This window comes from Chaetomium tenue (genome assembly GCF_020726465.1).
Source record: "Chaetomium tenue strain MPI-SDFR-AT-0079 chromosome Unknown F5144scaffold_6, whole genome shotgun sequence".
NCBI classification, from domain to species: domain Eukaryota; kingdom Fungi; phylum Ascomycota; class Sordariomycetes; order Sordariales; family Chaetomiaceae; genus Chaetomium; species Chaetomium tenue.
This window is the reverse complement of record NW_027117334.1, coordinates 2,005,006-2,019,703: the sequence shown is the minus strand read 5'-3', so window position 1 is coordinate 2,019,703 and position 14,698 is coordinate 2,005,006. Positions and strand designations below refer to the sequence as shown.

General features: G+C 57.7%; 4 protein-coding genes and 1 non-coding gene across 5 annotated transcripts; 2 read left to right on the top strand and 3 right to left on the bottom strand.

The window, feature by feature from the left end:
* Positions 1-316: 316 nt before the first annotated feature.
* Positions 317-2,741, top strand: F5144DRAFT_550738 (uncharacterized protein; the record flags this gene model as incomplete). The annotated part of the gene is made up of 5 exons (XM_066787651.1): positions 317-631; positions 678-1,405; positions 1,452-1,682; positions 1,753-2,580; positions 2,702-2,741. 5 exons carry the CDS (start codon positions 317-319, stop codon positions 2,739-2,741), a joined length of 2,142 nt encoding a protein of 713 aa, XP_066639887.1.
* Positions 2,742-3,272: 531 nt separating this feature from the next.
* Positions 3,273-4,293, bottom strand: F5144DRAFT_539068 (uncharacterized protein; the record flags this gene model as incomplete). The annotated part of the gene is made up of 2 exons (XM_066787112.1): positions 3,939-4,293; positions 3,273-3,833 (listed from the first exon to the last, which is right to left on the bottom strand). The coding sequence occupies exons 1-2, from the start codon at positions 4,032-4,034 to the stop codon at positions 3,273-3,275; spliced, it is 657 nt and encodes a 218-aa protein (XP_066639886.1). The 5' UTR covers positions 4,035-4,293.
* Positions 4,294-4,624: 331 nt separating this feature from the next.
* Positions 4,625-8,245, bottom strand: F5144DRAFT_623188 (uncharacterized protein). The gene is made up of 4 exons (XM_066792132.1): positions 6,352-8,245; positions 6,037-6,301; positions 4,876-5,988; positions 4,625-4,814 (listed from the first exon to the last, which is right to left on the bottom strand). Exons 1-4 carry the CDS (start codon positions 8,218-8,220, stop codon positions 4,774-4,776), a joined length of 3,288 nt encoding a protein of 1,095 aa, XP_066639885.1. The 5' UTR covers positions 8,221-8,245; the 3' UTR covers positions 4,625-4,773.
* Positions 8,246-8,643: 398 nt separating this feature from the next.
* On the top strand, positions 8,644-8,725 carry F5144DRAFT_t167. The gene has a single exon. It is a non-coding gene; the product is annotated as a tRNA-Gln (tRNA).
* Positions 8,726-9,223: 498 nt separating this feature from the next.
* On the bottom strand, positions 9,224-12,877 carry F5144DRAFT_605668 (heme peroxidase; the record flags this gene model as incomplete). The annotated part of the gene is made up of 7 exons (XM_066791451.1): positions 9,224-9,523; positions 9,599-9,844; positions 9,898-11,520; positions 11,569-11,975; positions 12,029-12,221; positions 12,274-12,512; positions 12,568-12,877. The coding sequence occupies 7 exons, from the start codon at positions 12,875-12,877 to the stop codon at positions 9,224-9,226; spliced, it is 3,318 nt and encodes a 1,105-aa protein (XP_066639884.1).
* Positions 12,878-14,698: the final 1,821 nt, after the last annotated feature.

Sequence of the window (14,698 nt, the reverse complement as noted above, 5' to 3'; positions counted from 1 at the left end):
CTAAGCTCATTTCTTCTTATTTTTTATAGCTTTATCGTTCCTTTCACTCGGTCCTATTGCCCTTTGCAATTCCACTGTTTTTGGCCACAGGGCACTGGAAAAATTACCAAGTCCGGAGCTGCGCGTCGCATCTTGAAAGTTGGAACAGGGCGATCTTGATTGGCGCCATTGATGTCATCGCCCCTTTCTTCATTAATTGGTGCTCCACGCAACATCTCCCCATCCGAACTCGATGAGAACAACAGTTCGTCCCGACTCCGTTGTTGTAGGCCCATGGTTCCGACGAACATTAACCCGCTTTTCCTCAACACTCAATATGCAATTTGAGAACCCCTTAACCACAGATAAGGGCCTAGGGGCTACCGTGAAGGACCTACTCCCAGTCCCGGCCACGGATCCCGCTGACCTCGATGTTGGGGGCCAAGATTCCACCACAGTGCCGGGGGATGGACCAACATTCTCACATGCTCTGGCCACGGAAACACGCGATAATGGGAACCAAAAACAACATCATCCGGAAAAGGATGTTCAAGACTTGGGGTGGAACGAGCCGAAGCAGAACATTGCCGCCCCCCTAATCGCCGGCATGGATAATGAAGAACTTTGGCTGCTGATTCGGCGATTCAACAAAGTACGTGCCCCTCCGAGAGTACCAGAGCTTCAGTTAACAAAACCAGCAAATCTACGATGTCAAGGCCACTCCTTACCCGCCTCCTGGAGGCCTGGACCTCAATATTGCTGATGATGAAGAATTTTCACCAGACAAAATGCGCGCCAACATCGAGCGGCTTTACATGACGGTTGGTGTCGGCCTCCTCGCCGCTTGGAAGCATGTTGCACGGCTTCGGTCCTGGCGAGAGAGGAAACGCACTGCCTACTTCGCCACGGCATATTTCATTGCGTGGTCCTTGGACATCCTAACTCCCCTTCTGTCCGCGGTTTTGCTGGCACTCATTGGATCTCCTCGCGCGCGCGAGACATTATTTCCGCCAGCCCCGGTTGCCCTAGTCGATAGCAAGACTGGCGGTGTACAGAAGCCAATGGCGGGCGTCCTCGGCAGCCATGACAGCGCTACGGGTGCCCCAGAGAACCACAAAGGCGAGGCTGTGGAGCAGGAAGCCAGCAACTTTGTCACTGGCATTGCTTCGGTTGCCCTGAGTAGCGCTGCGGGTAAACATCCCCAAGGAGATCCGGACTCCGATGATTTCGTGGCCGTGGACGCAGCTCCGGATCCTACATCCCTCGCAGCTATCACCGTCGACGCCAAGGACAAGGCAAGTGGTCGGAAGACAGGGTCGAAGCACGACAAAACAAAGGTTCCTATAGAGACGGTCATATGGACCAAAATGCGGCCCATCATGCACACCCTTGGCACCATCGCGGACACCTGGGAGCGTCTTGCCAAGTAAGTCTTGCCAACTATGAGCACAGACAGTACTGACCGTTGGCAGCGCTCTCTCTCCTATCCCGCTATTCCCCTCCGAAATCTACCGTCTCCGCCTCATCACTATCCTTCTGCCCCTTCTAGCTGGTTTCTCCTTTGTTGTCACTCCCTACCGCCTAGTGAAGTCTCTCTCGTTTCTAATCGGCGCGCTTTTCTTCGGCGACCCAATCCTCTCCCGGGGCTTTGACTGGCTGAACCGGACCATCCCCAACTGGCAAAAGCTGCTGGAACCGCGGAAGTAAGTTTCATCTCCCGATATCCCCCGCCGCATCTCCACTAAATCACTAACAACCACCCTCCCTCAACAGCACAATCCTAAAAGGCGCGCCCACCAACGCCCAGCTCACGCTCACCCTCCTCCGCCACGGCGAAGCCAACCACGCCCCGCTCCCTCCACCCCCGCGCACCACCTCACCACCGCCCGACCAACCCGCCGAGCTCACATCCCAAGACCTCGACACCTCAGACGGCCCCCCCCCTCTCAACGCAACACCCTCCGAGCTCAACGCCGCCATCACCCCCTCCCCTCCAACAACAACCACCACCCCCACCCCCACCCCCAACACCACCCACCAACACACCACCACCACCAACAAAATCCTCTCCCTCTTCAAAGGCACCACGCGAGGCGTCGTCAAAACCGCCATCGGCACCGACACCGTGCGCGCCAAAGCCGGCAGCGCGCCCGCCAAGAACCGGCTGGGCGTGATCCCGCGCAGCGGCAACACCACCACCACCACCACCACCACCGCGATAGATCCGGCCGGCCCCGCCGAGTTCGAGGCGCGGTGCAACGGGCACAAGGGCACGGTGTACCTGTCGACGGGCGGGGCGACGGTGCCGGTGGTGGCGTTTGGGCGGGGGGGGGGGCAGGGGCACAAGGGGAAGAGGGGAGGTGGTGAGAGTGTGAAGGCGGTGTGGAGCGTGCCGGTGGCAGATGTGGTTGAGATTCGCAAGATTGGGGGGTATGGGTGGAAGGCGAAGCTGGTGGTGGGGTGGTCGATGGAGCGGGAGGTGAAGGATGGGCTGGTGATTCGGACGGGGGCGGGGGAGGAGTATAAGATTACGGCCGTGCCGTTGAGGGATGAGTTGTTTAATCGGCTGGTGGCGGTGGGGGGGCAGAAGTGGGAGGCTTGGTGAGCGGTGTTGGGATGATACGGCGGTGACACTTGGTTAACGAGGCTGTTCATGAGCGCAGAAGTTGTTGTGAGATCCAATATAGATTCTATTTGTTGATTTAGCACTGTACAGATTTAGGATAAGGTACTCAAGTACCTTCTCGCGCTATTTGTATTAGGTCCGCGAGCCTGATTTCCAACGAGGACCACCAGCCACCTGACAGGTGGCCCAGTGGTTACTGGCGGTAGTCCTCAAAACCCCGGGTAGTAGTTCGCCTCCTCCATGACCAAAGGTTGTAGGTTCGAGTCCCCGGGGTTTCGGAGCAAATCCCTAATTAAGGATTTCGTAACCGGACCACCCTCCCTCTCCCCAGGCCTGCTGACTACGATCGCGCCTAACTACCGAATTGAGAGGGGGGCTGGTCGGTGAGCTTTGCTATTTTTTTGACCACGCTCGCGCGACTGCGTTTTTCTCAACCATCTTCTGTGTTGTTCCGAAGGTCACAGTCAAGCAAAAACGGATGCACCAAATTCAGGCAAAATGACTGCATTAGGCATTTCTGTCTATCATGCAACGATAGAAGCCCTGTCTCTAAACTCCCAAGTCCAATCGACGAAAAACATCATGCCCAACACCATCAACCATTAAAGAATATTCATCGTCTTCAGAGAAGACCAACCCCCAAACTCGTCATCTTCCCGAAGCACCCTCAAGCAAGCACCACAGCCCACAAAAGGGTCAAGACCCCCATAGCTCCAACAACAGCAGTGTTCGAAATGCTGCTCTGAGCGGCGCCAGCCTCCAGGTCGGCGGCCGTCTTGATGTTGCCGCCCTGTTGCCCCGAGGGCGGCACGCCCTTGGCACCGGACGAGTTCGAGGCCTTGGTGAGGTCGAGTGCCCAGCGGTAGCACGGCTCTTGCGCAACCTGCGGCATCTTGCCCGCCTGGTCGCCACAGGCGTTGTAGAGCTCAGACACCTTGGCCCAGATCGGCAGGATGAATGTCGTGTGGCGGGTCTGCTGGAAGCGGTTCAGATCGTCCGACCCCGATGTTTTGAAGCGGGCCTTGAAGTCCATCTCCCCGCACGTGTCGCGGTCCACGCCGCCCATCTTGTCGGCCATGGCCTTGAGGGACGGCGCGTACGTGGGCGTGGGTGTGAGTTGTGGTGTGATGCGGGCGGCGACCTGCGAGCACTTGTCGGGGTTGGTTGGTGTGCCAGTGCTTGTTGGGCCGGCGGGAACCTTGGTGAGCACGAAGACTGATGGCTTTTGCTGCTGAGATGTCGCCGTGTTGGTGGCGGGGAAGGCCGGGCGTTGCCCGATGGGAGCACCGGGGGGAACCTGGCTGGGAGTGAAAGTGCCGGGTGTTGGTCTGACGGCGGGGGCCGTGGCGACAGGAGTGAGAGGGAGTTCCGCCGCGGTAGTCAAGGCGAGAAGGCCGGTGAGGACCGGAAGAGCGATAAAGGAACGCATGTTGGTGAGTGTAGGCTAATTTAGCAATGAGTATCAACGTTAATGGGTGGCAAAGCTGAAGCAATGAACCAAAATGAGGCAGTATTGTGGACTTGGGCTGAAGATGCGAGAAAAAAGTTGACGGAGGTGGAAGAGGAGGAAAGGCTGCAGAAAACTCTCTTATGCTTTGAAGCAGCCAGCCGCCGTTGCCTCTGCCTTCCTGTCACTTCACCCACGCGCTTTCTTGATCTGGGAGGTGTCTATTTCCCACTACGCAGGCACTGTTGTCCAATCGGCCACGAACCTTCCGTCTCAGCCAAGAAAATCCTGGATATCGCCTGGGGAAAGACCATCCCAGGAATGGGACTTCTCTCTAAGGGGCTAACAGTTGCCCATCAAAGGGTGGAAGTGCATGACGTTCTAATTTAGAGTACTTGACGGTTGCCATCCAGCCAATTCTTCAAAGAAGCCGTTTCCTCCGTTGGCCGACGGATTTGCGCACATTCGTTGCGCAATGTAGCACAACCCCGTACGGCATGGTCTTGGAACCGAGGCACGTTATGACCGGTGGGTGACGATCGTAATTGGGCACTTGAATTTTTAAAGGTCATACACAACCGTTAACAAGGGCAGAAGAGCAGTTTACTCATCGCAGTTCTCCCAAGGAAGTCCATTGTTTTGTTCCTAAAACGGCAAGGCATACCGACAACAATTTGAGACCATCAAAGAGCAGGCAAGACTCAACATTTCCCCTGAATGACTAAAATCCAAACAAGTTCTCATCCTCCACATATCCCCATTCTGCCACCAGTTACTAGCACTCATCATTAATATTTGCACCAAACACAAGATCATGACGTACCTTTCAACGCCGGCAGCGCAACCATGCGCACCAAGCCAGGCGGCCCACACAAGAAGACGGCGCTCCCCTCCCCCGGCGGAAACAGCACCTTCTTCAACAAGTCAGCATCCACCAACCCCCTCTCCCCCTCCCACCCCTCCCCGGCATCACTCAACACATGCGTCACCATCACCCGGCCCTCACTCTCCCTCCCAAACCGATCCAACTCCCCCTTCAGCAAAATATCCCCCTCACTCTTATTCGCATCCACCGCCCTCACCTCTGTCCCATCCCTCCCCTCACCATCACCACCACCCCCACCTCCCATCCCCTGCGCCACAGCCGCCATCAACGCGTACCCCGGCGTGATGCCCGACCCGCCCAAGACCAGCGACACGCGCGGAAAGCGCAGCCGGCGCGGCTGCGGCGCGAACGCCCCCGTGACCAGGAACTCCGAGTTACCCAGGTACACGATGTCGCCGGTCGGGCCCCGGATCTCGACTTCCTCGCCGAGAGGCATGCAGTCGAGCAGGTTGGAGAGGGCGCCGCCGGGTTGGGAGGGGGTGGGGAAGTAGGTTTTGATGGTTAGGTCGAAGGTGGAGGGGGAGGGATGGTGGTTGTCGGGGGGTGGGGTGGATGAGGAGGATGCGGGTTGAGGTTGGGGTTGGGGTTGTGGTTGGGGTTGGGTGTGGAAGGCGGTGGTGGGTGATTCGGGAGGGGTGGGCGGTTTATTTTGTTCGTTTCCTTTCCCCTTCTCCTTGTCCGGGATGTTGCTGACGGGAGCGGCCTCCCGCGCTGGACTCGCCGACGGGGAGGGCATGACGGGCCGCGTCGGAGTGTACGGCCGGACGAGCATCTTGTCTTTCAAGTGGAAACCCACTTGGATGTGCTGACATGTCCCTAGACCGAGTTCGGGCTTGCCTGGGGGTAACTCGAACGTGTAAGTCCGGGTATCGTTGCTGATCTCACGCCGGTCCACCAGCTTGACGGGCACCCAGCGGTGCTTCTGCAGGGCTAGCTGCGCTCCTTCCTCGCCTTGTTTTTGAGCATCCGCTGCCCGCTTTTTCGCAGCTTTCTCGGCCGTCTGCGTGATGTAGTTGGCCGTCTTTTCCGTCACTGCACCCAGGATGCATTCTGCCACCGTTGTTAATGGATGGCGTCAACCACGGGAAGGTTGCCTACCTTGCAACTTCTTGTAACCATAATCATCATGAATGCTGGAGAAATCTTCAGTAGTGTCGTGGTGGCACTTGCCTGCGTGAGACATAATAGCCGCCTCGCCGCCCGGATGCCAGGCAAGCACTCTCGTCGCGTCGTACACCTTGTTGTCCACCACAATCCAACAATCACCTTCCTTATCGTGATTCTCAATTTCCTCGCGAGTGAACTGCTTCTGTGGCGTGGCCGCGTCATGCTTCGCTTGGGCAGTCCTCAACTCCTCAGATGGCTGCATCCATCCCCCTCCCCAGCAGCGGCCTCGGTTGGATGCCGAAACACCACAGCCGGACCCCCATCCTTCTCGTCCTGCACCGTTTCCGTCTTGACGGTATACCACGAGTTGTTCATCATGCCCAATACATTCCACTTGAAATCCCTCGGCTGCATGTTCTTGCCCGCATCAGAGCACCTTACCATGACACTGGGCGCCCTCACCAAATCCGCCAACGCCACCTCCACCTCCCAAAACACCCACGCCCAGAACCTATTCCCATGCCTGATAGGATACTGCGGAAACTGCCTCTCCGCAAACAACCAACTCTCCCCCCCATCAATCGACACCTCCACCATCTGAACCTCCAATCCCGCCCCCGCATACGCAAACCCCTTCACCCTATACACCTCCCCCCCCCCCACCTCCCCCAACCGCACCCTCTCCCCCTGCCCCGGCCGACAAACCATCGACGACAACACCATCTCATTACACACCGTACTCGGATGGCGAAACCACGCCTCCGCCAACGGCCCCTCCTTCCCCCTCACCCCCTCCGGCACCACCCGATTATCCCACACATGATAATAACTGTCATTCTCCCGCTCACTCGTCCAGATCCGCCGTAACCACTTCACGCACCGCCCCCCCACATACCCCGGCACCATCAGCCGCACGGGGTAGCCGTGGTCCGGCGGCAGCGGGAGGTCGTTCATGTGCGTGGCCAGCAGCACGTCCCGCCCGGCGTCCATGGCGTGCGCGAGCGGGAGGCAGGTCTCGTAGGTTCCGCCGCTGGGGGTGTCGGCGCCGGCGAAGTGCACCCAGGTGCGTGTGTTGGTGGTGGTGCTGTCCGGGGTGGTGGTGGTGGTGGGGTCGGGCACGCCGGCGGAGAGCAGCACCGAGCGGAGGGTGGGGCCCTTCCAGTAGGCGCAGCCGACGCAGCCGGCGGCGTTGTTGGCGCCTTTGGTTTTGCGGAGCAGGTTGAGCTCTTTGCGCCGGTTGCCGGTGCAGGCCATGACGATGGGGATGTTGATGGTGGAGGCGGCGTAGCGGCTTTTGAGCTGGTCCATGGTGAGGGAGAGGGTTTTGTGGTTGTGCGTGATGTCGAGGCGGTGGAATTCCCAGAGGAGGCGCGGGACCGAGCCGTGGTTGCGGATGTAGTGCAGCTCGTTGGGAGTGATCAGGCCGCCTTCGTGGAGGCGCGTGATAGTGGGCTCGGCGTTCATGGGGTGTTTGCCGGTGAGTCGGATGAGGTCGGGGCAGCGGGGGAGCCAGTTGTCCGGGGTGAACTGGTCTTGTTCGTCGATGGTGATGGAAGAGCGGTTGTGGGTTTGGGGGCTCTTTTGCTTGCCGTCGTTGACTTTTAAGGAGGCCCTGGTGCGTGCATCGTGTTCAATGGCTGCGAGAAAAGACCGTTCTTGAGGGTTGAGATTGGGTTCTCCCTCTTTCCCCTCCGAGTCTTGTGGCTCCTCTCGCGGCTTTCCTTGCTCATCACTCTTGCCATCCTTTACTGATGTATCCTCCCCCTCTCCTTTCTCCATTCTCTCCTTTTCCTGCTTTTTTCTCTTCTCGGCATTTACCGGCCACTCCTGCTGGTTCTTGACCCAGTCCTCTGTCGTCTCCAGGACGTAGCGCCAGCCCAGGGATCGGTTGTCCGGGTACCGTAGATGAAAATCCTCCTGGCTCTCGATCAGATCACGAAAGTTGACCAACTTTCCCGTGGACACTCTATGCGTCAAATCTTCCCTCATCTGCCGTGAGATCTCGATCTCCTCTTGGTGGTGGGAGTGTGCAAAACCTGGACGGCGTCCATCATGGTTTTTGAAGCCGATAGCATGAGAATGGAGTTTAGCCCAGTCCGGCTCGTCTTTAATATCCTGCTCTGAGGACCCAGGGTGGTCCGTTACGGTGACTTCCCATGGAATGTGCTGAGCCATGGTGAAGCAGCATACGCAATCTCCTGCTCAGCTTCTATTTAATGCCCCTCTTCAGAAAACAAGCATCGCCAAGGCAATTATGTAGGTGTCAAGAATACGACCAAAGTAAACGAGTTGGGTGAAGAGATGCTACGTGATGACGTCTTTGGAATGTCATACTACCCCTTATTGGCCCCTCGGGCCCAGATTCCCGTTTCTTTGACTGATTCCTTGCCACAGCCCGCGGAGATGCGCTAACCTACCAGGATCCGTCGCAACGGGACAAGAATTGAGGTGAATCCGACGAGGGGACTTTAGGTGTTCCAAGGTAACGAAACGAAGGGATAGTGTGCTCCCAGCAATGATGGAGCGAGTGTAAGTGGAGATTCTTATCAAGTCTCCATCAGGGGTAAATTCGAGCTGCAGCAGCCAACCAAAACCCAAGGTTCTATAGTGTAGCGGTTATCACTTCGGATTCTGACTCTAGGTCATTCCGGCGACCCCGGTTCGAGTCCGGGTAGGACCTCTCCTTTTGTTATTGTTCAGCTGTCGGGTTTTGTTTTGTTTTTGTTGCTTCTTTGCCTCATCAGGGTCAGTCCCGTCCCCCGGAGCCTTGAAACAATAGGGAGACGTTCGGGGAGACGGTTACTATGTTGCATCAATGTGTTGAGATGCTGGAGCAGCACATTGCAATAGGGCTCTGTGTGCTTGGTGAGGCGATGAGCAGGGTAGGGGGGCCCTAAGGGGTTTAGTACTAGTAATGCATCGCATTACGGCAAAAGGAGAGGTGTGTAAAAATAGTGAATTCGACGAGAATTAGGCTACCCAACCCGAGCAGACAACAGAAAGAGAAACAAGTCACACTGGTATCAACCCCCCTCATCACCTCATACAAAGCGCATCCTACGGCAGAACACCGCATCACCCAGCCCACCTCTCCCTCCCCCTCTCTCACCCAACCAACAACTCCAACCACCTACACCCACCACGCCACGCACCTAGCCCCCCCAAGGCCAACCGCGATTCATTCATCCCACATCACCTTCATCGTCACAGGCCACTGGCCCTTGGCACCCCAATCCTCGCGGAGATACTCGACCGCCCCCTCGACGCCACTAACGCCCACGACGCGCTTCAGCTCGCCCTGGGGGCCCAGCGCGCGGCGCAGGTTGGGCCGCTTGAAGAGCGCGCGGAACATCTCGGTCAGCGCGGCCTCGGCCATGTCGCGGCCCGCGGGGCCCAGGAAGGACGCGTTGGGCAGCGCCGCGATGTGCAGGTAGCTCTCGTGCGGGCGGGAGGGGTCGACGGTGTCGGAGCCGGCGGACTGTGTGAAAGAGGAATTTGTTAGTGGGGAGGGGGTTGACATGGTGGGGTGGGGTGAGGTGGGGGAGGGGCTTACCGAGGTGACGGCGATGCGGTCGCCGGCTTGGACCTCGATGGTGCTGCCGTCCGCGGCGGCGAGCGAGTCGGTGGCCGTGGCCTCGTAGTGCAGCTTCGTGGAGCCCGACAGGCGGACGCCTTCGAGCGCGTAGCCGAGCAGCAGGGCGTCGGACTGCTCCGACGCGGGCTGCGCTGCGAGCGACCGGATTGCCTCAAGATGGGCCTCGCCCTTCGGGGAGAGGTAGAAGTCGGCGGCCTCGGCGAACTGGTCGTGGTGTTAGTAGGGTGGTTTTCAGGGGTACGAAACAAAGAGCTTACAAGCTTGGCTTGGTATGGCGCGATGGCGGCGCAGGTCGCGAGAACGTGGCCCCAGGTGATGTCGTGGATGTTCAACCCGACCTTGGCCAGCCCCTTGATGAGGTTCATGCCGTACGCGTTCAGCGGATCATTCTTCGCCGGCTTGGGACTCTTGACTTTGCGCTCGATCGAGGAGGCCAGCTGGGCGGCGACCGTCTTGGCTGCCTCGAACAAGGGGAATTTCTTGACCGGGTCGGGGTTCGTGAAGACGGCCTCGGCAATAGTCGAAAGCACGGCATACAGCTCATGGTCTGTGTAGATACCCTTCAAGTTGCTCTTGCTCCTCAGGGGAAGGCCGAAGAGAGCGGAAACAAAGCGGGTCGGCGCTACGTTGGCCACATCGCGCACGATATCAACCATTTTGTGGCCCCCAAGGTGGTAGCTCTCATGTCCAAGCAGCTGCTCCGTCGCGATGCGGTAAAATGACTTGACCTGGGCCACAAGATCAGCTGTAGCCAGCGGCTGGTTGACTTCATGACGGTGGCGGTCCTGGTGAGTCGAGTCGGCGGAAACCCTAGTCTTTCCGTTGGGGGCGAGGGCATTGAGGTTGGCGTGCCATGACGACTTGTACTTTTCAGGGTTAGCAAACACCCGCTGGGCGCCCTCAAACGAACCGCACTCGGTCTCGCGGGAGATACGAGTGGGCCGCGTGAAGTCGAAGAGATGATCACGCTTGAGGTCCTTCAGGATCTTCTCGTTCTCCGACGGCACCACCATGGGGTAATGCGCGTAGACCGAGTTGTGCTTGAAGTGATGCGGGAACGCCCGGATGAACAGCTTGTAGAAGACGCAGCCGTGGTTGATGTTCAGGTCGTACTGCGCGTCTTGGTAACCCCAGTTGGTCAGGTTACGGGAGCTGTAGTCAACAGTGTAATGGCGGTCACCGCGAACGAGGCAGACGGCATCGGAGAGAACCACGCGCGAGATGGTGTACGTCGGGGCAATCCCCACGCCGGGCACCATCGGCGCCTTGTGCTCCTCGGCAACCAAGCCAGGGTACAGCTCGACGAAATCCGGGTGGTCGTACAGACGGCGGAGTGCATCCGAAACGCCAGGGTCCGAGTTGATGTCCTCGAACGACTCGTACGGCTTGAGGCCGAAGTGTTTCCTGAACTCGTTAAGACCAGCGACGTTCCACTTGCGGCCTTGGATGATTCCTAGGATCTCGATGGCGCGCATCGACGTGGGCACATTCCGCGCGCCGAAAGACCCAGCAACGTCCTCGACGGAAGAAGTGATGCACTCGACTAGGTCATCGTCGCTGAACTTCCCGTTCGGACCCCTCTTGAAGTTGTTGAACGATCGCTCGGCGGGGTCGGCGGGAATCCTGGCCTCAAACTTGCCAAAACCCATGATCAGGTCCTGGACAGACACTTGGTCGCCCGGCTTTCCAAACAGATCGTAGTAGAATTCCTCGATCCACTTGTCATCCTTCTCAGAAATGCAACTGTGCCACCGGTAGCAAAGGTTGAATTCGGCCGACACAACGTTGCCCGTTCCACGCTCAGCACCCTCAGCCGTCCCCGCGTCGATGCCAGTGTCTTGCCGGGGGTCGAGTGTCCAGGTGGTGTCGACGCGGTTGAGCTGCGGTTGTTAGTACATCCCCGTGGCCCTATCCTCAGGGAGACTCACATTGACGATGTTGCGCACGTAATCCAGGAGGGTAATGTTGATGTACAAGCCTGAGGTAATTAGGCGCGCTGTCTGGAAGAGGTCGTTGTCGTATTTCTTCCAGGCAGCCACGGCCTTCTCGCCCTCTAGTTTAGGCGATGGCGGTGTGAACTTGCCGTCCTCGTTGATGGCGATGAGGTTGTCGCAGGTGTAGTTGTGGACGCGGTTGAACATGATCAGAAGCACGCCAACTCCGGGTGGCATGCCCAGCAGCCGCTTGTCGGCAAAGGAGTCGGCCTTCAATTTTCCGTCCTTGAACGTCCGGATGCTGTCTTGCATCTCCTGATTGCTGCCGTACAGCGGCGACAGATCGAGGTATGAAGAAGTCTTTGACTTGTTCATATCCCGGTGGTCCGTCCAGAACAGATCTACGCAGCGTGTTAGAACCCACCGCCGAGGATTTCAAAGTACTGCAACTGACCGTGAATGATGATGCTGGCCCAGTACCAGAGGACGCTAGACACATTGTTCGGGTGCTTCTTGTACTCGCTACGCTTCATGACAGAGTCGTAAACAAGGTTGGGGTCGGGAAGGGCGCCCTGTCGCAAGACGTTGGCGTTAACAGACCGGGCATATGCAGTCCCAGCCGCGCCTAGTTGCGGGAACATAATGTTCTGCACATCGTCAGCCTTGGTCACCTTTGCCTGATCATGACAGGCAACCTACATTGTACGACCCATCAGCCTGGCGATACTTGTACTTGTCACCCAGGTACAGCGATGGCGGGTGCTCCAGCGAGTACCAAAGTTCGCCCAGGAAGGTGTTGGTCAGTTCTGTCCGCAGCTTCGAGTTGCTGGGCAGATTTGCGACCATCTGGATGACACGCTCCATGATCATGGTCTTGTCGTCCGTCAACTTCTCACCCTTCACCTTGGCGACGACCATGTTCTTCAAGGTCTTGAGATCTGGGAGATTATCAGCATCCACAAGCCCTGCAACTGGGGTTTCCAAATGCCATACCCGCAACCCGCAACGCCTTAAGGTCGTCCCGGAGCTTCCCCCATCTTGGGGTCTCGTAGAATGTGCCGGCGCCCGCCTGGGTAGGCAATGGCTTGACCCGTGCCTGGAGGACTTGGCTGTGTCTTTCGAAGGCGTTGGCAACGCCCTTCTTGTCGGCCTTCGTGGGCTTCAGCTTCAGAGGATTGGGTTTCGGCTTCGCCTTGCCGGCCAGCCTCTCACCAATGTCGATAGGGGTGGTCGAGCTCGCATGGCTGATGCTGCTTGATTTTTCGGCGCCATTGGCCTTCTCTCCGTATTGTGTAGAGGCCATTGTTGGCAATCGTGGAAAGGATCGCGGAAAGACAACGGGAAGTGAAACTGGGTTCCTCTCAACAACGACAACAACGGCGCACTGCAGAGGTCGGAGAGACGAATGGGAGAGAAAAGGCAACACCACGCATGTGCAACGACCTCATAATCAACGTGCATGCAGCCCCAAGCAGGTCGCGACCTGGCACACGCTAGTTAACGTGGCCTGGGTCAAGACGGCATGATGCAGCTTCTCCGACTCAGCTTCCTGCTGTGACGAATCAAAATTCCTGCAATGAACATCCCATGCCAGCCCAGTGGGCCATGGCCTGCGTATGAGACACAAGTTCTTCGTCGACTTCCCTGAACCCCTTCTCTTCTTGGATTAGACCACCGTGCCATCACGGACGGCAGCGAGGCATCTCCGCCATTTCGTCGCACAAGGAAATTGATGGGCGGTCGGAACAAATACTAGCAGGCTGATGTTGCGTGCTAGCGCTAGCTTTGTGGGATGTGGTTCGCAGATCCGATTGATTGCAGGGTACCAATCGGGGTCCAGCAAGCTGGAAGCCGGGTTCGAGTCGGGGTCTGGTCTGCCGTGAGGGTTGCATTGCCGCTGCATTGGGGTGTTTGGTTCATTGGAGTCGCCCGAACTTGGCCAAGTTGTGGTTTGTCGGCACAATCGGGTGCAACTGCAATGATCGCTCAGTGGAGGGGGGCAAGGGGGGCAGGGGAGCCACTGGGGCTTTCACCTAACCTGTCGATCAGTGGAGGCAGGCACTGACAACGACAGTAATCGATGTTCCCTGCGAAGCCAATGATCGGCGCGGTCCGGCTGAGAACCGAAAAGGGCGCGGCCCGGCTTGGCGATGATCCATGACGAAAAAAAAAAACCATTGTCCCACACACGCACCACGCACACTGAACTCCAAAATCGCAAGGAATCGAGGCGTTTTATTGAGCGCATGCAACCATCGAGATACACTCCGAAGACGCATCACGGAAAAGGCACGGGTGAGACACGAGCAAGACATCGAAATAAGACACCAATACCAATTCTTGTCGGCTTGGTTACCTACCTATTTAACATCGGTACCACCCCGTCTGCGATGGCGCTCTTTCAAAGTTCTCCAAGTATCGTCCATCAACCCGAGAGTCCGACGCCCGGGCTCGCTGCAACCTAAAAGCAACGCGACAAGACCCCAGAATCCCCGGCAATTGAGAGAACCCGCCAACCCAATCCCACACTCCGCCCAAGGTTGCTTTGCATGGATATTTCCAAAAGCACCACCACACAGACGAGACCAGAACTTCAGCGTAAGCCGGACAACAAGGATGGGATCCAATAAACCATCTGCTTTTCCCCAGAAATGCAAAGCTGAAGCCTTGTTTGGTGAATGCAACCTCTGCCAGAGTCATGGCAGCGTAGGGCCAAGTCGGCCAAGGAGACGGTCGTGAATATCATCATCCGGAGTGGGCCCTCCGATAGCTTGCTAGTCAAGCGACTCGAGCCGCTGTTACCGCCCGTGAGAATCACAAGTGGGCCGGCTTTTCCGCTTTCGTCTCCCTTGCAGGCCAAATGCCAGCTGAGGGCCGGGGCCTGCATTTGACAATCTCCTGATAGGCTCGGACAAGCTTCTCCTCCAGCAGTCGGTCGCCGAGCATGCGGGCCAATGCTCGCAGCTTTCGCCAAATGGAGACCGTCGGGCCCATCCTTGCATTTTCATGGTGTGATAGGACAGCAACGAACCGCTGCTCAATGTTCATCTGTGGCCGATCTGACCGCCTACCGTGTGTCGGGAGAGGATCGGCGCCCTACCGATGGCCAGGAAAAACATGGGCA

Excerpts from the sequence above, each read along its gene's own strand:
- F5144DRAFT_623188 (XM_066792132.1), bottom strand. The coding sequence starts at position 8,220 with ATGGCTCAGCACATTCCATGGGAAGTCACCGTAACGGACCACCCTGGG. Across the intron at positions 5,989-6,036 it reads TGGTTACAAGAAGTTGCAAG|AATGCATCCTGGGTGCAGTG; the intron begins GTAGGCAACCTT and ends CAACGGTGGCAG. Across the intron at positions 4,815-4,875 it reads TGCGCTGCCGGCGTTGAAAG|AATGGGGATATGTGGAGGAT; the intron begins GTACGTCATGAT and ends AACTGGTGGCAG.